This window comes from Thamnophis sirtalis, unplaced genomic scaffold, assembly GCF_051295495.1.
Source record: "Thamnophis sirtalis isolate CommonGarterSnake01/CBP01778 unplaced genomic scaffold, rThaSir2_p1.2 scaffold_9, whole genome shotgun sequence".
NCBI lineage: Eukaryota > Metazoa > Chordata > Lepidosauria > Squamata > Natricidae > Thamnophis > Thamnophis sirtalis.
The window spans coordinates 36,573,254-36,598,787 of NW_028261389.1; the positions used below are offsets into that span (position 1 = coordinate 36,573,254).

Consider the following 25,534-nt stretch of genomic DNA (forward strand, 5'->3'; position numbering starts at 1 on the left):
ACAGCACGGTGGTTCAGTTGCCAATCAAGAGTTGGTTCTGGTGACAGAAAATGTCTCTGGAGGTAGGAGAAATCAGGGGATTGCCCACTTGTGCTCTGGAAGAGCTTCTCCTTACAAAAAACAAAACAAAGCATGCAGCAATTTAGTTTCTTAGTTTCTTTAGTGATCAATTGTGAGTCCACTAATTGGGAAGTAATGGATTTACAATTTGCCCTGAATTGCTGTACAGCTTTTTTATGGACATTTGAATGGCAAAAAGTTCACGTTTTTAATCACTTTACAATTCAAGTACTTTACAATCTAAGAAAGATATTCCAAAAGTAAGGAAGATGAAAGAATTTCAGTGTCTTCTTTTTGAAATTAAAAAGAGGGAGGAAAACCTATCTTAAAGGATTTTAATTTAAAGATAAAAAGCTGATCAAGATTACAATATTAGGATATTTCAAACAGAAAATGATAGCAATTTTTTAAAAAAATAGAAGAAATAATATTTTTTTCTTTGACAAAAGTATATTTGAAAATAATAAAGTTAGTTAAACTAACAGACTGGACCGCTGTTGGAAGATTGATTGTTTATATATGTGGGCAGTAATAATTGGTGGATTTTACAAAACAAGAATAGAAGAGTAATATGAGCTAGACCAGTGATGGCTAACCTTTTTCTAAAGTTATGCCAAAATTGTGTCTGTGCATGTGCCCTACCCACATGCAGATGCAATACCCCCCAGTGCATGTACACATGACTCCCCCAGGCTCCGGAGATGTTCCTGAAGCCTGGGGAGGGTGAAAATGGCTTCCCCAGGCCCTCTGGAAGGCCAAAAATGAGCTGAGTGGCACAAGCATGTGTGCCGGAGCTGAGGGCTGCTGTGCTGGCAAATATGGCTCCGCATGTCATCTACAACTATTTGACTAACTAGGCAGAGCCAACTGAGACATAAGAAAAAGAAAAAAAGAAGAACCGTGCCTTTTATTCCAAAATAAAAGAGAATTTTTATAAAATGATGTATCATTGATACATAATGCCAGAGAAATTATTTAGAATATAGAAAGGCACTTCACATGCATGTTGGAAACATGATGAAGGAGAGCCTTCTCTGTGGCTGCTCCGACCCTTTGGAACGAACTCCCCGTGGAGATTCGCACCCTCACCACCCTCCAGGCCTTCCGCAAAGCCCTTAAAACCTGGCTGTTCCAACAGGCCTGGGGCTAAAGAACCGTTGCCCCTATCTCGAATGGTATGATTGTTGCGTGTTTTAAATTATGTATTGTTTTGTATTGTTGTTAATTTGTCTATATCCCCCTTCCCTGGTTTGAGTTGTGAGCCACCCTGAGTCCCCCATCGGGGGGAAAGGGCAGCATACAAATGAAATAAACATTCAAACATGAAGGAACGTTTTATCATGCTTGATGAATGTTATACCTAAATAGGAGGGAGGGAGGGAGACGGGGACTCCCTACAGGGTAAAGCTGAGGAGTATGTCCAGTTCTTGGCGGACAAAGTTGCCCGGTTTCGAGCGGACCTGGACTCCACCCCAGTAGATCCAGCCGAGACACAAGGAGAAGACTTGGCAAACCATCTCTGGGTTGAGTTTCAGGAAGTTGCCTCTGGGGATGTGGACAAGGCTATGCGAGCTGTGAGTGCCTCCACCTGCATACTGGACCCGTGTCCCTCCTGGCTGGTTGCCAACAGCAGTGAGGTGACACGAGGCTGGATCCAGGCGGTTGTTACCGCCTCTCTTCGGGAGGGGTGCTTCCCCACCGCGCTCAAGACAGCGGTGGTAAGACCCCTCCTGAAGAAACCGTCCTTGGATCCAGCTGTTCTTAATAACTATCGTCCAGTCTCCAACCTCCCCTTTGTAGGGAAGGTTGTTGAGAAGGTGGTGGCTCTCCAGCTTCAGCGTACCTTGGAGGAAGCTAACTATCTTGACCCCTTCCAGTCTGGCTTCAGACCCGGTTACAGCACAGAAACCGCTTTGGTCGCATTGACCGATGATCTCTGGAGAGCTAGGGATGGAGGCCATGCTTCCATCCTAGTTCTCCTGGACCTCTCAGCGGCTTTCGATACCATCGACCATGGTATCCTTCTGCGACGACTGCGGGAGATAGTGGTGGGCGGCACTGTTTTGCAGTGGTTCTCCTCCTATCTCTCGGACAGGTCGCAGTCGGTGTTGGTGGGGGGGCAGAGATCATCCCTGAGGCCCCTAACTTATGGGGTGCCGCAGGGGTCGGTCCTATCCCCCCTACTATTTAACATTAACATGAAACCGCTGGGCGAGATCATCCGAAGGCACGGGATAAAATACCACCAATATGCGGACGATACACAGTTGTATCTGTCCGCCCCGTGCCAACTCAATGAAGCAGTGGACGTGATGAACCGGGGTCTAGAAGCCGTTAAAGACTGGATGAGAGCAAACAAGCTGATACTCAACCCAGACAAGACCGAGTGGCTGTTGTGTTTTCCTCCCAAAAATTTGACCAACATGCCATCACTCAGGCTGGGGGGACAAAACTTATACCCCTCAGAAAGGGCCCGCAACTTGGGAGTCCTCCTGGACCCACAGCTGACTTTTGACCACCATCTCTCAGCTGTGACCAGGGGGGCATTTGCCCAGGTTCGCCTGGTGCGCCAGTTGCGGCCCTACCTGAATCGGGAGGCCCTCACAACAGTCACTCGAGCCCTTGTGATCTCCAGGCTGGAATACTGTAATGTGCTCTACATGGGGCTGCCCTTGAAGAGCATCCGGAGACTTCAGCTAGTCCAGAATGCGGCCGCGCGAGTGATCGTGGGTGCACCATGGTTCGCCCACATAACACCGATCCTCCGTGAGCTGCACTGGCTACCTGTCGATCTCCGGGTGCACTTCAAGGTCCTACTCACCACCTATAAAGCGCTCCAAGGTAGTGGATCTGGCTATTTGAGAGACCGCCTTCTGCCAATTACCTCCCTGCGTCCCATCAGATCGCATAGAGTTGGCCTCCTCCGTATTCCATCCGCCAGTCAGTGCCGACTGGCGACTACTCGGAGGAGAGCCTTCTCCGTTGCGGCTCCGACACTATGGAACAATCTCCCCGTGGAGATTCGTACCCTCACCACCGTCCAGGCCTTCCGCACAGCCCTCAAGAACTGGCTAGCCCGTCAGGCCTGGGGATAAGTCTACTTTCGCCCCTCCCGAATGCTGAGTGAATGTTGAGTTTTACTGTTTAATTTATTTTTGTTCACATTTCTTTTGTATTGTCCTACACTCCCTTTCCTTTTTGATTGTAAGCCGCCCTGAGTCCCCTCAGGGAAAAGGGCGGCCTATAAATGTCCAATAAATGAAATGAAAATAAAAAATGAATGTGTAAAAAGGCTTTAAAAAATTAGATCCAATACCTACTTTGATATGGATTATTTTAAAGATCAACATTCAACTGAAGCCAGAACTTTTTCTTTTAAGATTAATGGATAAATCATTAGAAAGAACCCATGAAAAAGTATTTCAGTATATGATCATAGCAGTGAGATTACTGTATGCACAGATGAAAAGAGTTGACACTGCTCATTATGGAGTGATAGTTGAAGTCAACTGATTTTACTAAAATGGATACATTAACTTCTTTGATTAGAGTAAAAACCAGAGGTGGTATTCAGCAGGTTCTGACCAGTTCTGGAGAACTGGTAGCGGAAATTTTGAGTAGTTCGGAAAAAATACCACCTCTGACTGGCCCCGCCCCATCTATTCTCTGCCTCCTGGGTCCCAGCTGACTGGAAAGGAATGAGGATTTTGCAATATCCTTCCCCTGCCATGCCCACCAAGCCATGCCCACAGAACCGGTATTAAAAAATGCTGAATCCCACCCCTGGTAAAACATGTTTATATTTATTGCTGTCTGCACATTTCTTATGGACTTTTTGCATAAAAATAAAAAAAATGAACTTGTGACTCATGGTTTTGATGATTAAACAGGTTAGATTATAGAAAAAAGCATAATATGATGTAAGTTTAGAAAGAAAATATATTTGCGCTTATAAGTGCTATGAAGAATATGAGAAGCTACTTCTGTATACTTTTTTCTTTAATGTTTTTTTCTCACTTGCATGTTTGCTTTTTCTTTATTCGTTTTATGAAAATGCATAAGATAGTAGTTGGACAATGAGCACTTATTACATAGGATGCTTCCATTTTTGATTAAGGACCAAGAACTATCACCCAGGTTGCATTGAAACACCTGGAGATTTTAAGGGGTAAAAATAGATGTTTTAATCCTTGTAGGAGTTTAATGTACCTGTTTTGCCCTTTATTACAGAAGAACATTCTGCAAGTATTCTAGTGGCCACCAAAAATTTAAAAAGTAGAATTGGGAGTTATGTGCTTCCACAGTTGCTTATTCTTGCTTAGGGCAGTCCTTTCATGGTAGATTCATTACTCCACTGTGTATGATATAATTCTAGCAAACTCCTGTTGCTAAATAAGAATGATATTATATGTTCCCTCTTTTTTTTTTGCAGGAGACTACAGATTCTTTAGAAGGTCATCACAAGGAGTAATAGATCCAAAAGTATTCGGAGATGATTCATATGTATCATCAGAAAGGTGATAGTAATCTGAATTCAGGAAAAAAAAATCTAAATCAAGCTCATCTATGGATATCAACTTTCCTTCCCCCCCCCCTCCCGTCCCCTTCCCTCAGGTGGGATCTTTACTTTACCAAGCATAATCTTCCTGCTTGGCATTAAACACTTACTTGGCAAGCTTCAAGATATACACACAAATTATATCTAAGTTAATTTTTCTTTTAATAACAGTGGTCTAAGTGAAAGCATCTCTTTATCTTCAGAAGACACTATTAACTTGGATGATATCCAGAATTGTGACAGAGTAAGACATTTATCTTTAAAATATAAATATCTCAGAGTTAAACTGTGGCGTTCTTGGTGCTGAATTTGATTGTTTGCTTGCATTCATTAAATTACCCAAGAGTTGCCCTATTCCACCAGCTGGGTGACCTTGGGCCAGTCACTGTCTCTCAGCTCAATTCACCTCCCAGGCTTATTGATGTGGGGAAAATAGGAGGAGGACGTTGTGTTGGATATATTTACCACCTTGAGTTGTTTGTAAAAATAATATAAAACTGTTTTTGAAAAAGAAGTGTGCCTCTAGATATCATTTAATACCCACAACCTTTCAGATATCACCTACATCAGTGTTTCTCAACCGAATGCTGGCTGGGGAATTCTGGGAGTTGAAGTCCAGACATCTTTCAAGTTGCCAAGGTTGAGAAACACTGACCTACATAATCGTAACTACTGTACATATTTTGAGTGCTATAGGAATCAAAGCAGCAGAAAACATTACCTAATAAATAAATCAAAGAATTATTGATTGATTCATTCATTCATTCTATAATTAACAAGGTATTTAGAAAGAAAGAAATATTTTGTTTTATATACGTTATCCAGTAGGTTTTTAGTGGATTCAATCCAGTAATGTGAGGAAGGAGTGACAGAACCTGGGTGCAGAGTTAAAAGAGAGATCAGTCTAGAATCTCTAAAGAATCACAAGCATGTCAAGTCCAACCTCTCTTGAATTCCATTGAGCACAATCTAACAGCTAGCAGGAAGATTCTCAAATATTTGAGTCTTCCTGTGCATAAGCATGAATAATAATACATCAGTTTAATTGAATCTTCACATGTAGACCTGATCTTTTGCACCTGATAAGTAATCCTTGAACTTATTTGTGTTCTCTATAGCAAACAGTGGTGTCTATAAATATGAGGGACATTATGCAGCACTTCAGTGCGTATCATATTTCCCCATCATATTTAAGCATGTTTACAGAAAATTGGTGGCATAGCAAACCATGCAGTCTGCATAATATATAAATTGGCAAATGAAATTAATGGGTTTTCTCTTGCTGATTTATACATTTAATAATGAGGAAAACATAGTCCTTTATTGCCAGTTGATCCTCAAATGCCCTCTTTTCCCATATTTCCATTTTAATACAATAATAATACAATAGCAGGGTTGGAAGGGACCTTGGAGGTCTTCTAGTCCAACCCCCTGCCTAGGCAGGAAACCCTATACTGTTCCAGACAAATGGCTATCCAACATCTTCTTAAAAACTTCCAGTGTTGGGGCATTCACAACTTTTTTCAAAAAAAATGTTTGCAAACAGATGTGCCATTCCAGAAATTATGCTTTATTGTCTCTCCTTCATTAGGAACCAGAGATATACTTTAAAGACACAGAGGAGTTACTTCAGATGTTCAGATATCTTGAAGAGCAAAATCTTTCATTATTCCAAAACATTCAAGACATTAGTGGCACATTAGAGGAAACCCAGCAAAGAGAGAAAATAGTTAAGCAGCATATGTAAGTTATTAATTTTAATAGGGTTGTTTTATATATATTTTCAAATTGTGAACCTACATACATACTGATAGCAATTTGTGCTCCAAACAAGCCTATTGGGATTTTTTTTATTTTAAGCCAGGAAAAGAAGCTGAATTCAATATGGTGCTCTCTTTCAGGCACAGCTGATTAGCTTAATTTTAAGCAGGGTGTGGTGTGGAATGGTTTCAGCTCCTGAACAGTTAACACAGGGAAATGGATTTAATGTTAGAATCGAGAAGCTAATAGATATGAGGTACCTAAAAAATGTAATGTGTTTGGCTTTAAAATGAACCCTTAGAACAGTGTTTCTCAACCTTGTCAACTTGAAGATGTCTGGACTTCAACTCCCAGAATTCCCCAGCCAGCGAATGCTGGCTGGGGAATTCTGGGAGTTGAAGTCCAGACATCTTCAAGTTGACAAGGTTGAGAAACACTGCCTTAGAACACTGAATAATCTTAATCATTCAAGACTTTAGTTAGAGAATGTCAGGGAGAGAACACACTGCCTTCCCCATCACCTTTTTTTAAATGTTTGTATTACATGGAATGAGGGTCATGGGGTTCAGTGGCTAAAATGCTGAGCTTGTCGATCAGAAAGGACGGGGTTTGGCAGTTCGAATCCCTAGCGCCGCATAATGGAGTGAGCTCCCATTACTTGTCCCAGCTTCTGCTAACTAAGCAGTTTGAAAGCATGTAAAAATGCAAGTAGAAAAATAGGGACCACTTTTGGTGGGAAGGTAACAGTGTTCCGTGTGCCTTCGGCATTTAGTCATGCTGGCCACATGACCATGGCGACGTCTTCATACAGTGCTGGCTCTTCGGCTTTGAAATGGAGATGAGCACCATCTGTTGGGAATGGACGTTGGGAACGACTAGCACATATGTACAAGGAGAACCTTTTATCTTTATTACATGGAAGCTGTCCTCCACAAAGTCTTTCCAATTCAATAAAAATAACATGCCCAGTGAAGATAAGATTATTGCATCTGGAAATAATATAATTAAGAAATGTAGAGGATGTAATTAAGAAATTATATTCTTACATGAATAAACCATATTTTCAAAGGAGCCAGTCCTTGAGAAACTGCATATGGTGCTTTAAATCTTGTTATTATGGCACACCAATACAGAACTAACTCAAAACATGTTGCTGCATAAGGTAAATCACAATTCCGTCCACTGAAGTTGGTTGGACTAGCAATTCAATCTTAACCTAGTGTTGGTAATCAGACAATACTTTCTACCTTTCCAGGAAGACTATGCAGGGTAGGCTTTATGGTACATGAGAAAAACATTATGATGGGGTTCAGGAGGGGAAGCTACAGAGCTGCCACACATGCTCCTTTAACATCTGTCTCCTATAGAGGCTGCCTTCCGCTATCCAATGCAGGATAACTACCCACTCCCCTTCAATATAATTGATGAGCATTCCATTATATCAGCGTTTCTCAACCTTGGCGACTTTAAGTCCCGTGGACTTCAACTTCCAGAATTCTGGGAAACACTGCATTATATGCTATTCTATACAATGTATTATTTTACATGTTTTCACCATTTTTTTCTAAATGATGTTTTAATTAAAGAAAAAGATATCCTTTCTAATTAAGGGGTTTTAGCTCTTAGTAGCAAGTATTTTGGATAATTATTTTATAGCATTAGTCAGTTTATAATGACACTGCTACAAATTCAAGACCGTCTCTGCCACAAATCACTCTGTGGTAATTTCCAGTAATCTTATTAAATCAATGTGGTCTTAGCAAAAATGTGTTATTTCCTCTGCTGAAAAATGTTAGAATAGAAAAACTTCAGCAGCTTAAAAGAGACAAAACTAATTTAAGATTCCAGCTATGAAGTTTTATACTCTCTTTTAATAGGGAACAAAAGGTAAAGCGCCTTAGGGACAAAAAAGAAGCTCTAATAGCTGCTTGCCTCAAAGAAGATGGGAAAAGTGCTGAACTGGCATTAAAAGCTAAAATGTTTTCTTCAGGAGAATATAATCCAGCATCCATGGTAAGTCTGAATGCAACAACCATCTTCATCATAGCACAGATTGTTCAATCCTAAAAGGATAATTCAGTTTGTATTGAGTTTGTATCTCTTATCTGTATGTAATACTCTGGGAGCTTCTGGTACAGCACCAAGTCACCTTTACCTAAGCCCAGAAGCTAAGCAGGGTCAGGCCTGATTTGTTATTGAATGGAAGAAATATCAAGGTTTTAGGTTAGACTGGAAAATAAAATAAAAAACATCCCAGAAGGGAGCAATGGTAAAGAGCTTCCATTCTGATACCAGGGATGCATGCGGGAAGTTACCGCCAGAAGGTGAGTTTGAACCACAACTTTACAACCAACTTTTGAATACCATGTCCACTGTCAAAGGAGGTATTCAGCTAGTCCAGAATGCAGCCGCGCGAGCGATTGTGGGTACACCTCGCTTCACCCACGTAACACCTATCCTCCGCGAGCTGCGCTGGCTACCTGTTGATCTCCGGATACGCTTCAAGGTGCTACTTGCCACCTATAAAGCCCTTCATGGTAGTGGATCTGGGTACTTGAGAGACCGCCTACTGCCGATCACCTCCACATGACCCATTAGATCTCATCATTTAGGCCTCCTCCAAGTTCCATCCGCTGGCCAATGCCGACTGGCCACCACACGGAGGAGAGCCTTCTCGGTGGTAGCCCCGACCCAATGGAACGATCTCCCTGTGGAGCTTCGTACCCTCACCACCCTCCAGACCTTCCGCACAGCCCTTAGTATCTGGCTATCCCATCAGGCCTGGGGCTAAAGATTGTAACCCGCCCGAATGGTATGAATGTTGCGTTTTAATCATGTACTGTCTTATATGTAAAAGTCTGTTCCCCCCCCCTTCCTTTTGATTGTGAGCCGCCCTGAGTCCCCCCAGGGAAAAGGGCGGCATACAAATAAACAATCTAATCTAATCTAATCTATGGGCTGACTCAGGTTCATCATTGATAGACAAAGGAAACCAGTCCTGTCAATATGCCAGTGGGCAACATTTAGTTTAAGAAGTAGAGTGCCAGATAAATACTGAGTAACATTGCAGAGCGTCCAAAATGACCATCAGCAATTTATTATTGATATGGAATATGAAGTAATGGCTTTGATTAGCACTATAATATCTAATAGTGGTAATTAAATGCTTGGTTTATTGATTTATTATATCCCATCGAATCTGGATCGATTCTTAATGACCACCCAGATTTTCTCCATGACAATCTGTTCCAAATCTGGCCTTTCAGGTCTTCTTCATTGCCACTGTATTCATTGCCACTGTAACTGAATCCATCTGCCTTGCTGTTGGTCATCCACTTCTCCTTCCTTACACTTTTTCTACCATTAGCACCTTTTCTAACAATGAAGTAATTAAGTAAGGGAACTATAGAACCAGAAGGCATTTAGTCTTCCTATTAGAAGACCTATTAGATCGCACAGATTAGGCCTCCTCCGAGTTCCATCCGCCAGTCAGTGCCGACTGGCGACTACGCGGAGGAGAGCCTTCTCAGTAGCAGCTCCCCGTGGAGATTCGCACCCTCGCCACCGTCCAGACCTTCCGCACAGCCCTTAAGATCTGGCTATCCCATCAGGCCTGGGGATAAAGATTCTAATCCGCCCCACCTGAATGTTGAATGAAAGTTGTGTTTTATCGTTTTATTTTTTACTCACATATTGTCTTATGTTTTGTCTTGCACTCCCCCTCCCATGAATTGTAAGCCGCCCTGAGTCCCCTCAGGGAAAAGGGCGGCCTATAAGTAATAAATAAAATCTTTAAAAAAATCTAAATAAAAATCTAGTCTACAATTGACCTAGATGGTCCCCAAGGTCCTTTCCACCTCTTATATTCTATGATTCCATATCTGAATACATACAGATGCTGCATAGTGTAAAAATCTACCTTGAGCGTGTTCTAGCTTGAACATATGCAGCAAAGGGGAGGCTATTACTTTTTTGCCTAATTTGTTACTCTCTCAAATTCCTCTTACGGTTAGTTTCCCGCTACATACAACTGGCATTAGCTTCCTGTTCCATATGTCTATTCCATGTCCTACATTCTGGTGAGACAGAATAGGTCTTTAATCTTTTTCCAAGTGGCACCTTTCAGATTCCTAAAAAGTAATGTATATCCCTCTACATTTGTGGACTGCTGCTGAATAAACGTTTTATTTTTATTTTCATTTTAAGGCCTTCAAGTCATTCTTGGCCCTGATGACTGAATAAATAAGTCCCTGCAGTTTTCTTTGCAATATTTTCAGAAGTGCAAGTTGCCCTTCATTTTTCCTAGGGCTGAGAGAGAATGAGGAAGGCCCAAAGTCCTCCCGATGGCTTTCTGGAGCAGGTAGCTTACAGCCTCCCAGTTTCTAGCTTTTAAAAAGCTAGAACCCAGCTAGCTCTCAACCTGTGATTGAGAAACTGTATTTGTATTAATATAAAACTGCATTAGACTATTTAGCAGCCGCATTGTAATTGTAACCAATACTGAGGTTGTAATCAATTACTATTTCAAAAGCAATTGTTTTTAATTATTTCCAATATTATTTTAATAAAACCAGAGGTGGGTTGCTACCGGATCGGCCTGGATCGGCTGAACCAGTAGTAGTGGCGGAGGGAGGCTCCGCCCTCCCACCCAGACGTTACTGTGCATGCACAGAAGAATCGCACAAGCGCAGAACCGGTAGTAAAAAAATAAGCAACCCACCTCTGAATATAACCCTTCAGTGTAGCTAGTCTACCAATTTTCTTTTTTCTTTTGAGCATATATAATGAAGTCCTTTTTTATTCTTTCCGGAATCCTTTGTTCAACTTGGTGTGTTGAGCAGCAGCTATAAAATGAGCTGATAAATAATAAATATTCTTTATTGACTTTTTGACAGTCATCTCTTTGGTTCTTTGCTCCCTATGTCCTCTTCCTTGGTGGTGTGTATGCATTTCCATTTCTTATATGTGGAATTATTCTCTTCAAATCCTTACTAAACATTCTGTTGAGGAACAGTGGCTTCTTCTGTTGTTTTGCATGGGCTTTTTCCTTTTTGCTGGACCCTTCTTGAACTGTTTTAGCAATCGGCACAGAATCCTACTTACTGCTTCCCTTAATAAGTTTTTCCAGCTTTACCAGATCTCAGAGTGGATGATCTCAATACCCACTTCACAGTTCCAACTGGTCAGAACAATATTGAAACGGTTTCAGTGAATTCAGGATGGGCCACCAAAGTCCTGGATGTTGTAACCTTGAACTGAACATCTCTCCTTCCAATGTGCATTGGGTTCTTACATTTGTGTTTGCATCCACATTGGTTTTATGCCTTTTTGACCACCAAACTGCATTTATTTTTTTAACATTTATCCATTTGAATTTGCAGTGTATGTTGCCAGCTTTGTATTATTAGGTCTTGTTCACTGAGTCAATACCTTTTTGCTTATACATTATTTTCTTCCTTTTAGCAATATTCAGAATTATATAATTCTTACTCTAAATTTGGGAAATGCTTACCTCTTGTATTTAGCTTTAATATTTCACTATAAGCTTTGATTCATGTTTTCTAATATAACCTGAGAATTTGCTTCATTGTGTTTATGTATTTATTTATTAAAATATACTCTCTATTCCATTCCCAAGGTTAAGAGTAGTTAATGATATTAATTTTCTTCTTTATAACATAAGAATAACATACTGGATGCACTTACTAAAAAAGTAGCAGAAGTATACAGAGTTTGCTGTGAGACACAGGAAGTATCCAGCATGACCTCATTTCAAATGCTAAAAAAAATAGAAATGCGAGTTTCAGAACTCTGTGAAATGTTCGAAATACTTCCAAAAGAGTATCTTGAGATCATTGAAGTCACTGAAAAGCTCAGAGCAAAAGAAAGACGACAAAGGTAAAAATTTGCCAAAATATAATCTCATCAATTAACATAATTTTAACTCTGAATTCCAACACCATTTTAACCAATATCAAGATTGGTGATGTGTCCAGCTTTTGACCTAAAAAGTAGGCAGCTTCAGAAAGAATGCAGTTTTTGTTTGCTGATGCTTTCAGGATCCCTAAGGCCCCCTTTATAGTATAACAAAAGTTGTATGAGCAAAGTTGGAGTGAACAGCTACAGAATGATGGATATGTTTGAAGAGATCAGTCAGACTACAGAGAATAGCAGTCAGCAATGCTGAAGCTATACAAGTGACAAGGAATATGGACAGATAGACAGATTATTCCCAAGAACACAGTTGGTGACATAATGGAAGATTGTATTTGTTGCATTATAAATGTTAATCTAAATATGGAGATTCTGTTCAGCCCATAGCATTGCAACTCTGTGAGGGGAAATTATGTGAATTAATAAAAGAAGGGAGAACAGGGCAGGCATTAGAAAGTTCTCTCTCACCAATATAATGCATAACATTTCCCACGTAGTTGGACAATATTTTTTTGGGAGGGGGAGTTGTTATAAAATATTATTTTTGTCCATTAGGACACTCAGCTTTGTCTTCTAAAATGAACAAATATATCATTTTCTTAGAGGCAAAACAAATGTATAATTGATGTAATTATACAGTATAAGAATGGGGTGCTAAGTCCTTTTCATTAGAAGGAAACCTTGGGGCACCAATGGAAGCTGTATCCAGAAGGAATGAAGAAAAGGCATTGAGATTTCCTTTTGACTGAAGCAAGGCAGAGCTCGAAGTGCAATCCCTCACATAGACAGGGAGTGTCCCTCGCAGTTTCCAATAAGTCGCTATGACCCTTTCTCATTCTCTGATCTAACATGTTTTTCCCCCTCACTGAAATAATGTTGAGTTCAGGTTTAAAAATAATAAAATAAAATCAGGGAACATTTTAAAAAAGGAAGCTTTCTTTAGACAATACACTTTACATTTTCAAAGTCTTCCCTTTTTCCGTTCTTGAAGGATACGTGAAGACAAACTGAAAGAACTCAGAAGAATTCAGGAAGAACGGCTGAAGCTTGCTCTTGAGAGAGCAATTGCAGAACCAAAGAAAAGGGTTGGTAGTCATGCTTTAGAGATGTGGTCTTGGATTGTGCCAGATGATAGCTGAATAGATGCTTGCCTAGCAACTTCGTCAAAGCCTAAACTGTTATTTGTAGTTAAAACTTTTACTAGCATCTTATGCTGTATCTAAGTAATTATGCCTATTCTTGGTTTGTGAATTATGTGTTCTACCCATTTAAGGTCATCCCACAATATAGTTTAGTATTAGTATAGTATAGTTTATAGTTGAGATTGGAGGAATCCAACAGAATAGTTTGTCTTCATTATATGGTATAGTGCAATTTAGTAACATACCAACTGATGCAGCAGCAATGTATTCATCTACACTAAAAATGAGTATTATGTGGATATACTTTATCTCTTCCTGAAAGTGCCTTTGCAACTGTATTTGCACAAGTTAATTTTCATGCCTTTGTAACTACTGTTTCCCCGAAAAAAAGACAGGGTCTTATTTTCTTTTGACCCCCGAAATAAGTGCTTGGTCTTATTTTCAGGGAGGTCTTATTATTTTTGAGGTGCAGGAGGCGGTGACCATGATCACCTCTGGGCTGCTGCTGTGTTGCAATATTTTTGGGGAGGGCTTATTTTAGCTGCATATGCTCAAAAGCTCAATTGGGCTTATTATCCGGGGAGGTCTTATTTTGGGGGAAACTGGGTAGTTCAGAAATTGGCACATAACTCAGCTGCCAGATTAGCGTCTTGTAGAATTCAAAAATTCCATTATTCATCTCTGGAAAACACTGCACTGAGGATCTATCTATTCCAGGAAAACTACAAGGGCTAATCATTATTTTAAAAACCCTCTAGAGGTTACTGAGGTCAAGCCACTTTGGAAAATACTTCTTTTTGCATTTCTTCCTTTCCCAACACAGAATGAATTATCACAGCTGCTAATCTTTGGGTGGTATTCTGAATTCAACAACAGATTTAATGACTGTCTACTTTTTATAAATTCATTATAGTCACATTTAAATCAGAGCCTAAATTATTTTTATATTATTGGTTTTAATTCTGATTTCAATTTCGAAGGATTAAGATATTACAAAATAAATATTAATATAGACCACAACTGTCTAAAAGAACTTTTTAATACAGTTTCTTCATCATAAAGTCCGTAACAAAAATGTGCAGACACCTACATAGTTTCGGGAGCAATCCTAGCCACAACATAATTTCAATCAAAGTGGGATATTTAACATCTAGCCTTAAGATACATATCCGTATGAATGGGCCCAAGTTAATCATGACTGTCTTCAACTGTCACAAAAGTAGTAATGTCACAAAAACAAAAGAATTCATACAAACATTGCCAAAACTCTTTCCTGCAAAGCATTTAAATGTACGTTAAGATTGAAGTGTGCCAAATTTAAAGCGTGGTGGAAGATGTCCAGTGATGTGACTTTACTGGGTTCTCAGACCAAAAAGGCTTCACCTTCCCAATAACTAAGCAACTTTGAAATGTATGTGCTTTGTCTGATAGTTCTGTTCTAAGTATATCCAGCTACAGGCATCCATTTCAAGTGTATCTACATTTGTATAAAATATAAGTGAAAGACTATGTATGGGAACTTTTAACAGGGAAACTAAGGCTGATTTTAAAAGTCCATGCATATGAAGGTTTTATATTTTTTGGCTTTGTTTTAGATGGGAAGAAAACTAGTGTTCCGCTCACAGCCTCCAGTGACTAAGCACGAAGCAGAACAAACTACAGATGCAACTACAAGAAGTGAAGATGATTACTACTTTACTTGAGGTGTTTTTTTTGTAAAGTGTATTTTTGTACTAGTTATAGTTTTGCTCCTAGTTTACTGCAACTGAGTCATATAAAGTAAATGGTGATCCCATTTGCTTTAAAATATTTGTATTAAGGTTAAATAATCCCAGTTTTTATATTTGTGGTTCATCTTTCATATTGACTGTTTCTTTCAGCCATATGTATTTTTCTGCCTCCCAAAATGTAATGTTACAAAACATGAATTTTTTTCAAAAGTTCCAACTGAATATACATATTTTACCCATTAAAAAACACAAGATTTTCCAATATTATTCTCTCATTTCTCCATCTTCTTCTTCTTCTTCTACACCCCTTATATATAGGACATTGTTGCACCTGGCAATAAAGAGATATGTTATTTTTGCTGCAATTCACATAAATTAAAAAGACTGTTTTCTATAGCTAGTTTTCATTCAAACAATTTTGATTGTTATTTGGTGTTGTGTTTAATATTAAAACTGCTTTTTATTGAATTTGTGTCATTATTTTAATATATTTCTCTATAACTGTCAAATACACTAAAGAAACTTTATAAAGCTTTATAAAGAATGAAATTGTGAAACATGCAAACTGGCTCGTGCAACAGATCTTTCTGCTATTTTGCTTTCCCAGACCTACGCCTTCCATTTTCATTTTGGGGGATGGGGAATGTTGTCGAGGTGCAAAGGAAATTCAGGGGAGAGGAAGAAAGTTTCTTTTGATTGTTCAAGGAGAATCATGTAACTAAATTGTATTTAGTAACTTACCAGAAGATTTTAAATGAAAACTTTATTATAGCACTAAGATATTTGATTAATGCACTTTTCCCGATATAGGTAGTTGTCAACTGATGTCCACAGTTGAGTTCAAAAGTTTCATTTTTAACCAAGACACTTGTTAAGTGAGTTTTGCTCCATTTTACAACCTTTACTACCAGAGTTAAGTGAATCACTGCAGTTGTTAGGTTAGTAACACAATTCTTAAGTGAATTTGGTTTCCCCATTGACTTTGTTCGTCAGAAGGTTGCAAACGGTGATCACATGATCCTGGGACCCTACAATCGTCTGACTTTTGTGTATGTGACAATGGGGGACGCTGTAACTAAGTGTGAAAAATTGTTATAACTGACTTTTTTCAGTGCCACTGTAACTTCGAATGATCCCTAAACAAATGGTTGTAAGTCAAGGACTACTTGTGCCAAGTACTACACAGGTAGTCCTCAGGTTATGATGGCAATAGGGCCTGGAATTTCTGTCACTAAGCAATGTGGCTGTAAAGCACACCATTATATGATGTTATCACTTACAAACAGCATTTCCAACATTCCTGGTTGCCACTGTCAATATCAGGACCGTGTAGGTTATTAAGTGAGGACCTCACCTGATTGCAATGTGGGAAGAGAGAGACATCTCAGGCAAACAGACCAATGGGTGAAAGTTGCAGGTGAAAGCTTTGGGTAGGCAGATGCTATAGAGTGCAGGCAGGTGGGTGCAGGCAAGAATGCGGGTGGGTGAGAAGTGTGCTATGGAATACAGATCAAAAAGCAGCAAGAGTAGGAATGACAATCTCCTGTTGCAAAGAGTGATCTCATGACCATTAGATGCTGCAACCATCATAACTGCAAGTCGGTCGTCAAGTTTCCAAATTGTAATTACGTGACTGTGCGGATGTTATGATGCCTCTATTTCACAGAGCAACCTTAAACCCCCCTCATTCAGCTACATCATAACTGAACAATTGCTGAATCAGTGGTCATAACCTGACCTGCAATTGATAAAGGTTATTTATTAGATGTATAAAATGTATCCAAGAGTTTAAGGCATATCAAATGGAGGGCTCCTCTCATTTGATTTTCACAATGATTTGGCAAGATAGATGCAATGTATATCTGGCAAGGTAGCAATTGGCCCAACACTTTCTAATAAATTTTCTGGTGTTAATTTTACCTTGTGTGTCTCTGTCTTCATCCAGCACTTCAATCACTTTTCCACAATACTTAATTTTAAGCCACTCAGTTACATGCAGACATTACCTTATCAGAACTTCACCAAGATGTCCCGACAATGCACCATCAATATATTCTTCAGTATTGGCAAGCTTTACAAACAGAAATGAGTATTACTGGATAGGAGAGTTACATGTATTCCTTAGAGAACATTTTCTACAATCCATACTTAAAATTTAATAGAAGTTCCAATATTTAATAGTCTAAATTGGTGGTTCTCAAAGTATGAACTGATTTCTGAGATCTTATAAGGAGTCTATTATATGCATGGTATATATATATATATATATATATATATATATATATATATATATATATATATATATATATATATATATATATATATATATATATATATATATATACACCATGCATATAATAGACTCCTATATATATATATAGTATATATATATTATAATATATATATTATATTATAGTATATATATATATATATTATAATATATAATATATATATTATATATATATATATATATATATATATATATATATATATATATATATATATATATATATATATATATATATATATATATATATATATATATATATATATATATATATATATATATATATATATGAAGTGGAAGGAAGCACATCAGTCAATTTCAAAGCTCCTCCTGATCAGTGCTGACATTTCTCCCCTTCCCTATATGTGATATATGTTATCTATTCTTGCTGCTGAGACACTCCTAGCATCAGGCCTGGCTACGATCCACATAAACTTCCCATAGTCTCATATAACAACAGCAATGCTATTGTATAGGTGCTTCCAGACTTACCCTGCGAATTGATGAAGCTCCTGCCTTCTGCCAACTCCCTTTTATACTTCCCTTTTCCCATAAATTTTGACGCCCACCAGCTTTAATAATGAGGTCTGTGCCAAAAGGCTTGTCTCTGTCCCCTCTCCTCACTAGAAAGGTTATAACGCAGAGGCTCCCAACAGAAATAGAGGACGTAGTCCTGGTCCATGCTTGCAGTCCCACTCAGCCAATAGCATCCCCAAATGCATCTCTGTCCTCTCTCCTCACTAGAAAGGTTATAACGCAGAGGCTCCCAACAGAAATAGAGGACGTAGTCCTGGTCCATGCTTGCAGTCCCACTCAGCCAATAGCATCCCCAAATGCAAAGGTCCCTTCCTTGGTATCCATCACTGAACACATCCTCAAGTGGGGAGTCAGTGCAGAATAGGGAGAGTGTGCTGGGTTCTCTAAGCCAACACAAAGAACTTTTTCAGCCAAAAAAGAAAATAAGTTAGTTTTCTAATTTATTTTAACTTTCTTTAACCTTTTCTGATCAAGTGTGTATATATAGAGATTTAATTGGTCACTGGTCTAAAACTCTAATAATAAATTGTTGTTGTTGAGAGATTTAATTCATATGATTTAATTCACAGGTTTTTTTCCCCCATTTTTATCTATTTCAGTCAATAGATAGATAAGGTAAAGGTTTCCCATGGCCAATCAGGTCTAAGGGGTGATCCTTATTTCCATTCTTGGCCAAGGGAGCCAGCATTGTCTGAAGAGCATGGTCATGTGGCTAGTATGACTGATAGATATACAAAGTAGAATTACTATCATATAAGGAATGCAAACTTTTTTTTATTAAGAAAGTTTTCAAAGCAAAGGTAATCACTGTCCTGAATTTAATATACACATAATGAAATGTGAATTCATTATTTAAGAAAACTTTGCTGTATCACCTAACAATATTTGTGTGCATACAATTCTATGTAGGCTGGTGAGCACCAGGAAGAAAGACTATCACAGCAGCATGTTTATTTTCCGCTCTGGCCATAAAAGAAGAGTCCCCTTGTCTATCATGTAAATACAATAGACTGGCGACCTTGGAACAGATAAGTCCGTTCTTCCTTTAGCAGCCAGCTAACTGAAGTTTTAGTAAAGTAAGAATCCAATTTATATTTCAATGCTATCAACAAAGGAAACCTCCCCTCTTCCAAATCATAATTCATCATGAGTTTATAAGGACGTTTGTGGATGTTATAATAAAAATACTTTGTTAGCAATAAGACTGTACAGTTGAACACTGTAAAAATATAAACAAAGCATAAATTCTTTATTGAACCTTGTTCAATAAAATATAGAAATTAACCTGATTGCTCAACTTAGTAATTGGTCTTTGCATTTGTTTTTTTTTATGCATTTATATAATTCAATGCTATATTTGCATTGCATTAGGCCTCGATTTATTTGCTCAAAACTAATCCCTTACTATGCTTAGGTATAGCACAGAACTAGCATCTTCTCTATATAAGGAGAAGACCAAACTCTTATCCTTTTCACCAGTTGGATAACATGAATATTTTCTTGACTTACCTGCATATTCATGTAGCCATCAACCGATACAAGATAGCCCTTGTATTCCATCCCCCACTTCAATTTCACCATTACTGGCTTCCCAGTTAGCCCATTTAGAAATGGCTTTGGATTGAGAGGCAAACTCTGCATAGACAACAAAATAAAAACACTCACACACGTATACACTGTTAGACCAAACTCTTATCCTGATTAGAGTTTGATTGTTGAGATTTATCAATTACAAGTTTAAGAAAAAGATTATAGCATTTCAAAAAAACTGTTGACAAAATAAACCTTTAATTCTATAAATCCCATATAAGCAACCTGTATTCTTATGACACCATAACTTAACCTATTAGTCCCATGATTTGGGATATTTTCCAGAGATGTGTTTAGGATTATGGAAATTACAGTGCAACCATTCTGAAAGCAGCCAAATCTGTGATGGGTATTTAAAAAATATCTACCGGTAATTCTCTTTTAAAGTTGTTAAAAATCATGAGCATAATTACATGTTGCATTACCTTAGTAACACCTGGAGTCAACTTTACAAATATGTGTTGTTTTCTCTACCTTCATACTTCAGCATCATAGTACCATCCAGACCACGAATACTATTAACTGGCCTTATTTTACTAGCTTTTAAGCTTTAACTAAACAAGCCCCAAACAAGAACCATACCCAGTATTCAAGCCATATAGTTGTCAGAAGGCATCCTAATATTAATGCTAGGAATCTTAGTTTTAATCACCCAGGAGGGATATGCTGTGGTCCCAACTCCAAAGGAGTTCCATGTGATGGGACCCAGGCAACATGCCTTTTCTGCTGTGGCCTTGGGAAAAGCATGTCATTGCCTTCTCCCCAAATGAGGTTAGTCCAGGCATAATTTCTCCATCCACCTCAAGGATTTCACACAAGGTTGTGGTATGGTTCCAGTGACTGTTGTTCTCCCAAAATCTTTATTCTAATTATGTTCGAATGCTTTGAGACTGTTATTGTTTGTGCAGAATTATGCCCAGAATTATGTTTTCATGAGGTGGGTGGCTATATAAATACGCTAAATAAATAAATAAAATGTAGGCATGCGTGTTCCCGTATGGTGTAAATAAAAGTTGCAAGCAATGTCCATATATCCCATGCTTACCGCCACCTCCACCAGATGCACAGACACACACCCCACATACAGAAAACTAGGAATCGGCAAAGACCAGGATAGCCCATTTTAGCTCAATAGTGCACAATAGTCTTTCTCCGCCTGGTCTCCTATTCAGCTAGGAGTGATAAGAACTCTACCCCAACGCCTCTCTTGGGATAAACGCCAATTAACCCGCGAAGTCAGGGGAAGGGGGTGGGGGTGTAACCCGCAGCAACCTGCCAATACTGCAGCCAAGAGCCGCTTTCGAAACCGCGCTCCCAGATGCATCACCCGGGACCCAGGACCTTCCGATCGCGCTGTCTGCCCTCCTTTACTCACCATAGCAACCCGGCCAGGCGAGGGGCGGCTGCGACTGTAAAAATTATTCGGGGGCAACACGTGCGCCCGCCAAACTTGCAAAAGAAAAGGCCAGGAAATGACGTCACACGCCGTCTCTTTCCTCGAGCAAAGCTTTCCTGTTGACCTTTCACCTGAACGGAATAATACTCCCCGTCCTGTTGATAGACTTACAAATTTTCCTATCTCTATGATCCAGGCGAAGGCGGGAAGCAAAGGCACTTTTCGATAGGCGGCTTTTCAGAGACAAGGCGGATGGGCGGGGCTAGGGAAGTTGAGTTTGATTGGAGCCGGAGTGATAGTAAAGAGCGGCGGGCTGGTTGTGCGCGCGCAGTGCCTCATAGGCGATGCACTTCATAATGGAATTCAGTTGTTCGGGTTCGCACAGCGGGCTGAACTATTAGCGTACACGAACCTCATTGGGCTTAGCGTATCAACACAGCCGCAGTGCGGATGCCTTTAATGAGTGCCGTTGGCTGTTACTTGTTGCTGAGTACAGTGAGGGTCCTCCAGTCTTTTGTCATCCATTGCAAAAAACGGGCGATGCCCATTAGTGAAAGTAAAAAGTCTGTTCTATTTTAGGCTGAAGCCAAGTGCAGTTGGCAGCTACAATGGCGCATAACTTTCTCACCGAACGTATTGGAATATTTTTGTTAAAAAACTCCTAGCTTTCCTCCATAGACTCAGTTTGAGGAAATTTTTTTATTTAGTTTGTCAAACATGTACGAGATAACAAGTATCCGTATAAACATGGACAAGAACACAGGAAACGAATACGAATAAATGGGGACAGTAGGCCAGGGATGGTAGGCACGCTGGTGCGCTTATACATGCCCTCCTACAAACCTTAGGAATGGGGTGAAGTCCATGGTAAACAGTTTAAGATTAAAGTTATGGGGGTTATTACTCGGAAATGTAATTGCTCTAATGCTAACCACTGTGCACCTGTTTATAAGACCATCGTTCAGAAGTATTTACTAATTATTAACGGTGTAGTGCAGTGTTTCTCAACCTTGGCCACTTGAAGATGTCTGGATTTCAACTCCCAGAATTCCCCAGCCAGCAAATGCTGGGTGGGGAATTCTGGGAGTTGAAGTCCAGACATCTTCAAGTAGCCAAGGTTGAGAAACACTGGTGTAAATCATTGGGGCATGTTTGCTTCGTAATTTTGCTTCGTAATTTTCCATGCATCCTGGTCACCATGGCAGAAAGATCTTCACTGGGTTGTAGAAGAGACGTCCTTCCAACACCACCTCTTATCTCAGTGCCAACCTTCTGAGGGAACTGGAACAGGTTTACATATTCCGGCATAAAAGTGTTGTTTTTTTCCCCATCCCATCACAATTTACCACATTGCTGGGATATTTTGTCATCACAACCCAACACTTTTTGTCATGTTTGGTGGACATGAAATAAAGCCAACCATTTTTTGATATATATTTATTATTTCAGAAGATTTTAAAAGACATGAAACCAGAGCTTTTCTTGGGAGACTAATGGATAGACAGTTTGAAAAAATATAAATGTCGTTTTTATACAGTATATAAGTTCAAAAGTGAAAAGGTTCAACATCATCCACAATAGAGGAATAGTTGATGAAGATAGTGAAACTTGTAGAAATTGTTAGACTTATTCAGAGCAAAGACAATATCGTTATTGCTGACTGGAAACATTACAGACTTTTTTGCATGAAACAGAAAAAAATGAATTGATGAATTGTGATAGGAAATCTTTGCATCTATTGCTGCGAGCTTGCACAGTGGAGACACTCATCTGTAAAGCTTATATATCTTAGCTTACATTTTACTGTCAAGAATAAATATTGTGCTGAATTATTTCTACTGGAAACACCCATGTATTATTGCTATTGTTTGTGTGGGTATAGGTATAAATATATCTTTGCCTTGCTGCTGTGAGAAACAGAGTCACCAGTCAGAAATTTGACAGAATCATAAAGTGAAGCAGCAAGCAGTTTATTGCAAGAGTGGATGGTTAACAAGTAGGAAAACTAAGGAATACATTTCTTCAACTTTTTATTCCCTCTACCCAAACCACAAATCCCTCCCTGCAGCCCTCTTTGACAAAGACCATAAGGTTGCAATCTTCCCCAAACACCTGTTTCTCCATGAATTTCCCCATGCTTAATCTGTTTCCCCACCTTTTGCACAGATCCCTTTTTTCTCTACTACCTTTTGTCCCTTTTTTATTTCTTAACCTACATTTTTTGTTTCCTTACAATCTTTGCTGCATAAGCATAATTGAGGCAAGCAATTAATTAATTTCTCTACTATATTACTAGACTGTGTGGTTAAAACTGTTAACTAATCTGCTTGACTAAGCTTACTCACTTATCGGCATAACAGTTTCTTCCTGTTTTCCAGTCTTGAACTTTTTACCTTTAATGTCTCAATGTCCTACTGAAATTTTATACCCACGGTTCTTAAAAATGTCTGTCTTTGCAAAAACAACATTATCTCCATCAGTTTCTTACATTGCTGTAGTTTAAAGGTTAAGCAATATATGGTGCATTATTATTAATTTGCAACAGATTGAATTTCTGGAAAAGTAGACTTGTTGTGATACATTAGATCCATGGCAACATGCAGTACAGAATGTGTCTAAAGTGTCTAAAGATTATAGGTTACAATGAATCACTGATCTCTTCCATCAAGTAGAACCAAAAGCAAAAGTCCCAAGGTTATACAGATGAAATGTTGATATGTATAAACGTATAGAAAGAAAATTCCGGTCCGCTTCCAAGCCAGGAGTAGGGCATTGGAAATAAAATGGAGGCTGACTGCAAGAAAATAAAGTTTATTTGGTTTCCAGAAACTTCAGTGACAAGCAGCAATGTTTCTACAGTAGCTGACCAAATGGTTAAATGAGTGGATGGATCTTTATAGGGTTCTGATTGAGATGCTCCAGGGGGTTCTGCAATGTAATGAGCCTTGTACCTTTCGCTACTCTAATGGTGGTGGGTTAATCTTATTATGTCCTAAAGGTCATGTCCTGTCCTTAGAATTTGGGTGGGGGAATGTAGATTTTAGTCCCATCAGCTTCAACTTCTGTGCATTTTGTTTATGAATAGATTGGCCCAATTTTCCTGAATGGATACAAAATCTCCATTCCAAAAGACTTCTGCTTGAGGCTGTTTTCCTATGCAGGAAGACTGGGGCTGCTTTCTGCCTTTAAGAACCTGTTTCTCCATTTCTCCTTTGGGGAAATTTGGGATATTCTATCCTGCCTCTTTTAATATTAAGAATAAAGAATATTTTAATCTGGGGAGGAGAAAGGGCTTCCTATAAGAGCATGCATACATATTGTAGAAACCCCAGATATACATATAACTGATAAGGATACAAAATAATAAGAACTGAGGCATGGGTACCATTCAATGAAGACACTACAATAACATTCATGGAAATATAACAGAGTAGTTTTGATATACAAAAGTGTTAAGATATTTTAACAAGCAAAGAATCAGAAGAAGTTTAATAGCACCTTTTCTAGCTAATGAATCATATTTAAAAACTTAAGCTTTCATGATCACTTCATTTTATGCCATAGGGTGGCTAGACTGAGGTAGGATTTTAATTGAGGTGAAATGTATAAAAGGAGGGGAAGACAGAAATAAAAGTTGTTAGATATTCCCCCCCCCCCCCGCTGACAGACTGACAGAGATTTCCAGCAAGGTCCTCTGTTCCAGCAGAAACAGGTTGAATCCCATTGGTCAAGAGGTCTGACAGATCCCTTAGTATCGCCCCTAGACTGTTCCAAAGCATGGAATGACCTATTTCGACAACATCTTGGTATCAGCTGCAAATGAAGTGCAACTTTAAAATGTGTACAAGCAGTTTTGACCAGAATTAGAGACAAGGGTCTCCGCCTCAAAAAGGAAAAATGTCAAATTAATGTACCAAAAGTAGAGTTCCTTGGGTACCTGATCGATGGGTCTGGGATCCACCCGACCTCACAAAAAATTAAAGCTATTGAGGATGTCCCACACCTCACAACCAGACCGAACTGCAGGCATTCCTCGGGCTCCTTAATTTCTACAGCATCTTTCTCAAACAGAAAGCCACCATTGCTGAACCTTTACATCGCCTCCTAGCCAAGAACGCGAAAGGGTCCTGGGGCAAAGCCGAGACTGCCGCATTTAACGCAGTAAAATGACTTCTGTCAGCGGATTCCTTCCTTGTACAATACAGCCAGACCTTGCCATTAGTGTTGACATGTGCCGCCTCCCCATTTGGTGTTGGTGCTGTCCTCAGCCACCGCATGCCCAATGGAACTGAATCCCCCATCGCATTTTATTCAAGGACATTGTCGCAGAGCGGAACTACAGCCAATTGGACCACGAGGCTTTGGCTGCAGTGCCCGGAGTGAAAAGGTTCCATGAGTACCTCTACAGCCGGGATTTTGAACTGATCACAGATCATAAACGTTTGTTGGGCTTACTGGCTGGGGATCATCCCACCCCAGTATCATCATCCCCCCAAATGACCAGGTGGATTATTTTCTTGACTGCATATTCCTACTGCC

At 39.3% G+C, this 25,534-nt stretch overlaps 2 protein-coding genes across 2 annotated transcripts in view; one reads left to right on the plus strand and one right to left on the minus strand.

Moving 5' to 3' along the window:
* CCDC38 (coiled-coil domain containing 38) overlaps positions 1–15,750 on the plus strand; it is a 30,685-nt gene extending 14,935 nt beyond the window's left edge. Inside the window, exons 10-16 of the mRNA XM_014070289.2 lie at positions 4,493–4,577; positions 4,790–4,862; positions 6,210–6,361; positions 8,257–8,392; positions 12,063–12,277; positions 13,305–13,398; positions 15,051–15,750. Coding sequence (XP_013925764.2) covers positions 4,493–4,577; positions 4,790–4,862; positions 6,210–6,361; positions 8,257–8,392; positions 12,063–12,277; positions 13,305–13,398; positions 15,051–15,158 — 863 coding nt within the window. The 3' untranslated portion in view covers positions 15,159–15,750. The remainder of the gene's footprint in view (positions 1–4,492; positions 4,578–4,789; positions 4,863–6,209; positions 6,362–8,256; positions 8,393–12,062; positions 12,278–13,304; positions 13,399–15,050) is intronic.
* Positions 14,477–21,167, minus strand: SNRPF (small nuclear ribonucleoprotein polypeptide F). Its single transcript, XM_014070295.2, has 4 exons — positions 20,975–21,167; positions 19,519–19,644; positions 17,192–17,256; positions 14,477–15,516 (listed from the first exon to the last, which is right to left on the minus strand). The coding sequence occupies exons 1-4, from the start codon at positions 20,975–20,977 to the stop codon at positions 15,450–15,452; spliced, it is 261 nt and encodes an 86-aa protein (XP_013925770.1). The 5' UTR covers positions 20,978–21,167; the 3' UTR covers positions 14,477–15,449.
* Positions 21,168–25,534: the final 4,367 nt, after the last annotated feature.

Coding starts and splice junctions, on each gene's coding strand:
- SNRPF (XM_014070295.2), bottom strand. Junction 17,257..19,518: donor ATGGCTACATGAATATGCAG/GTAAGTCAAGAA, acceptor CTGTTTGTAAAG/CTTGCCAATACTGAAGAATA. Junction 15,517..17,191: donor CTTGGTGAAGTTCTGATAAG/GTAATGTCTGCA, acceptor CTTTATTGCCAG/GTGCAACAATGTCCTATATA.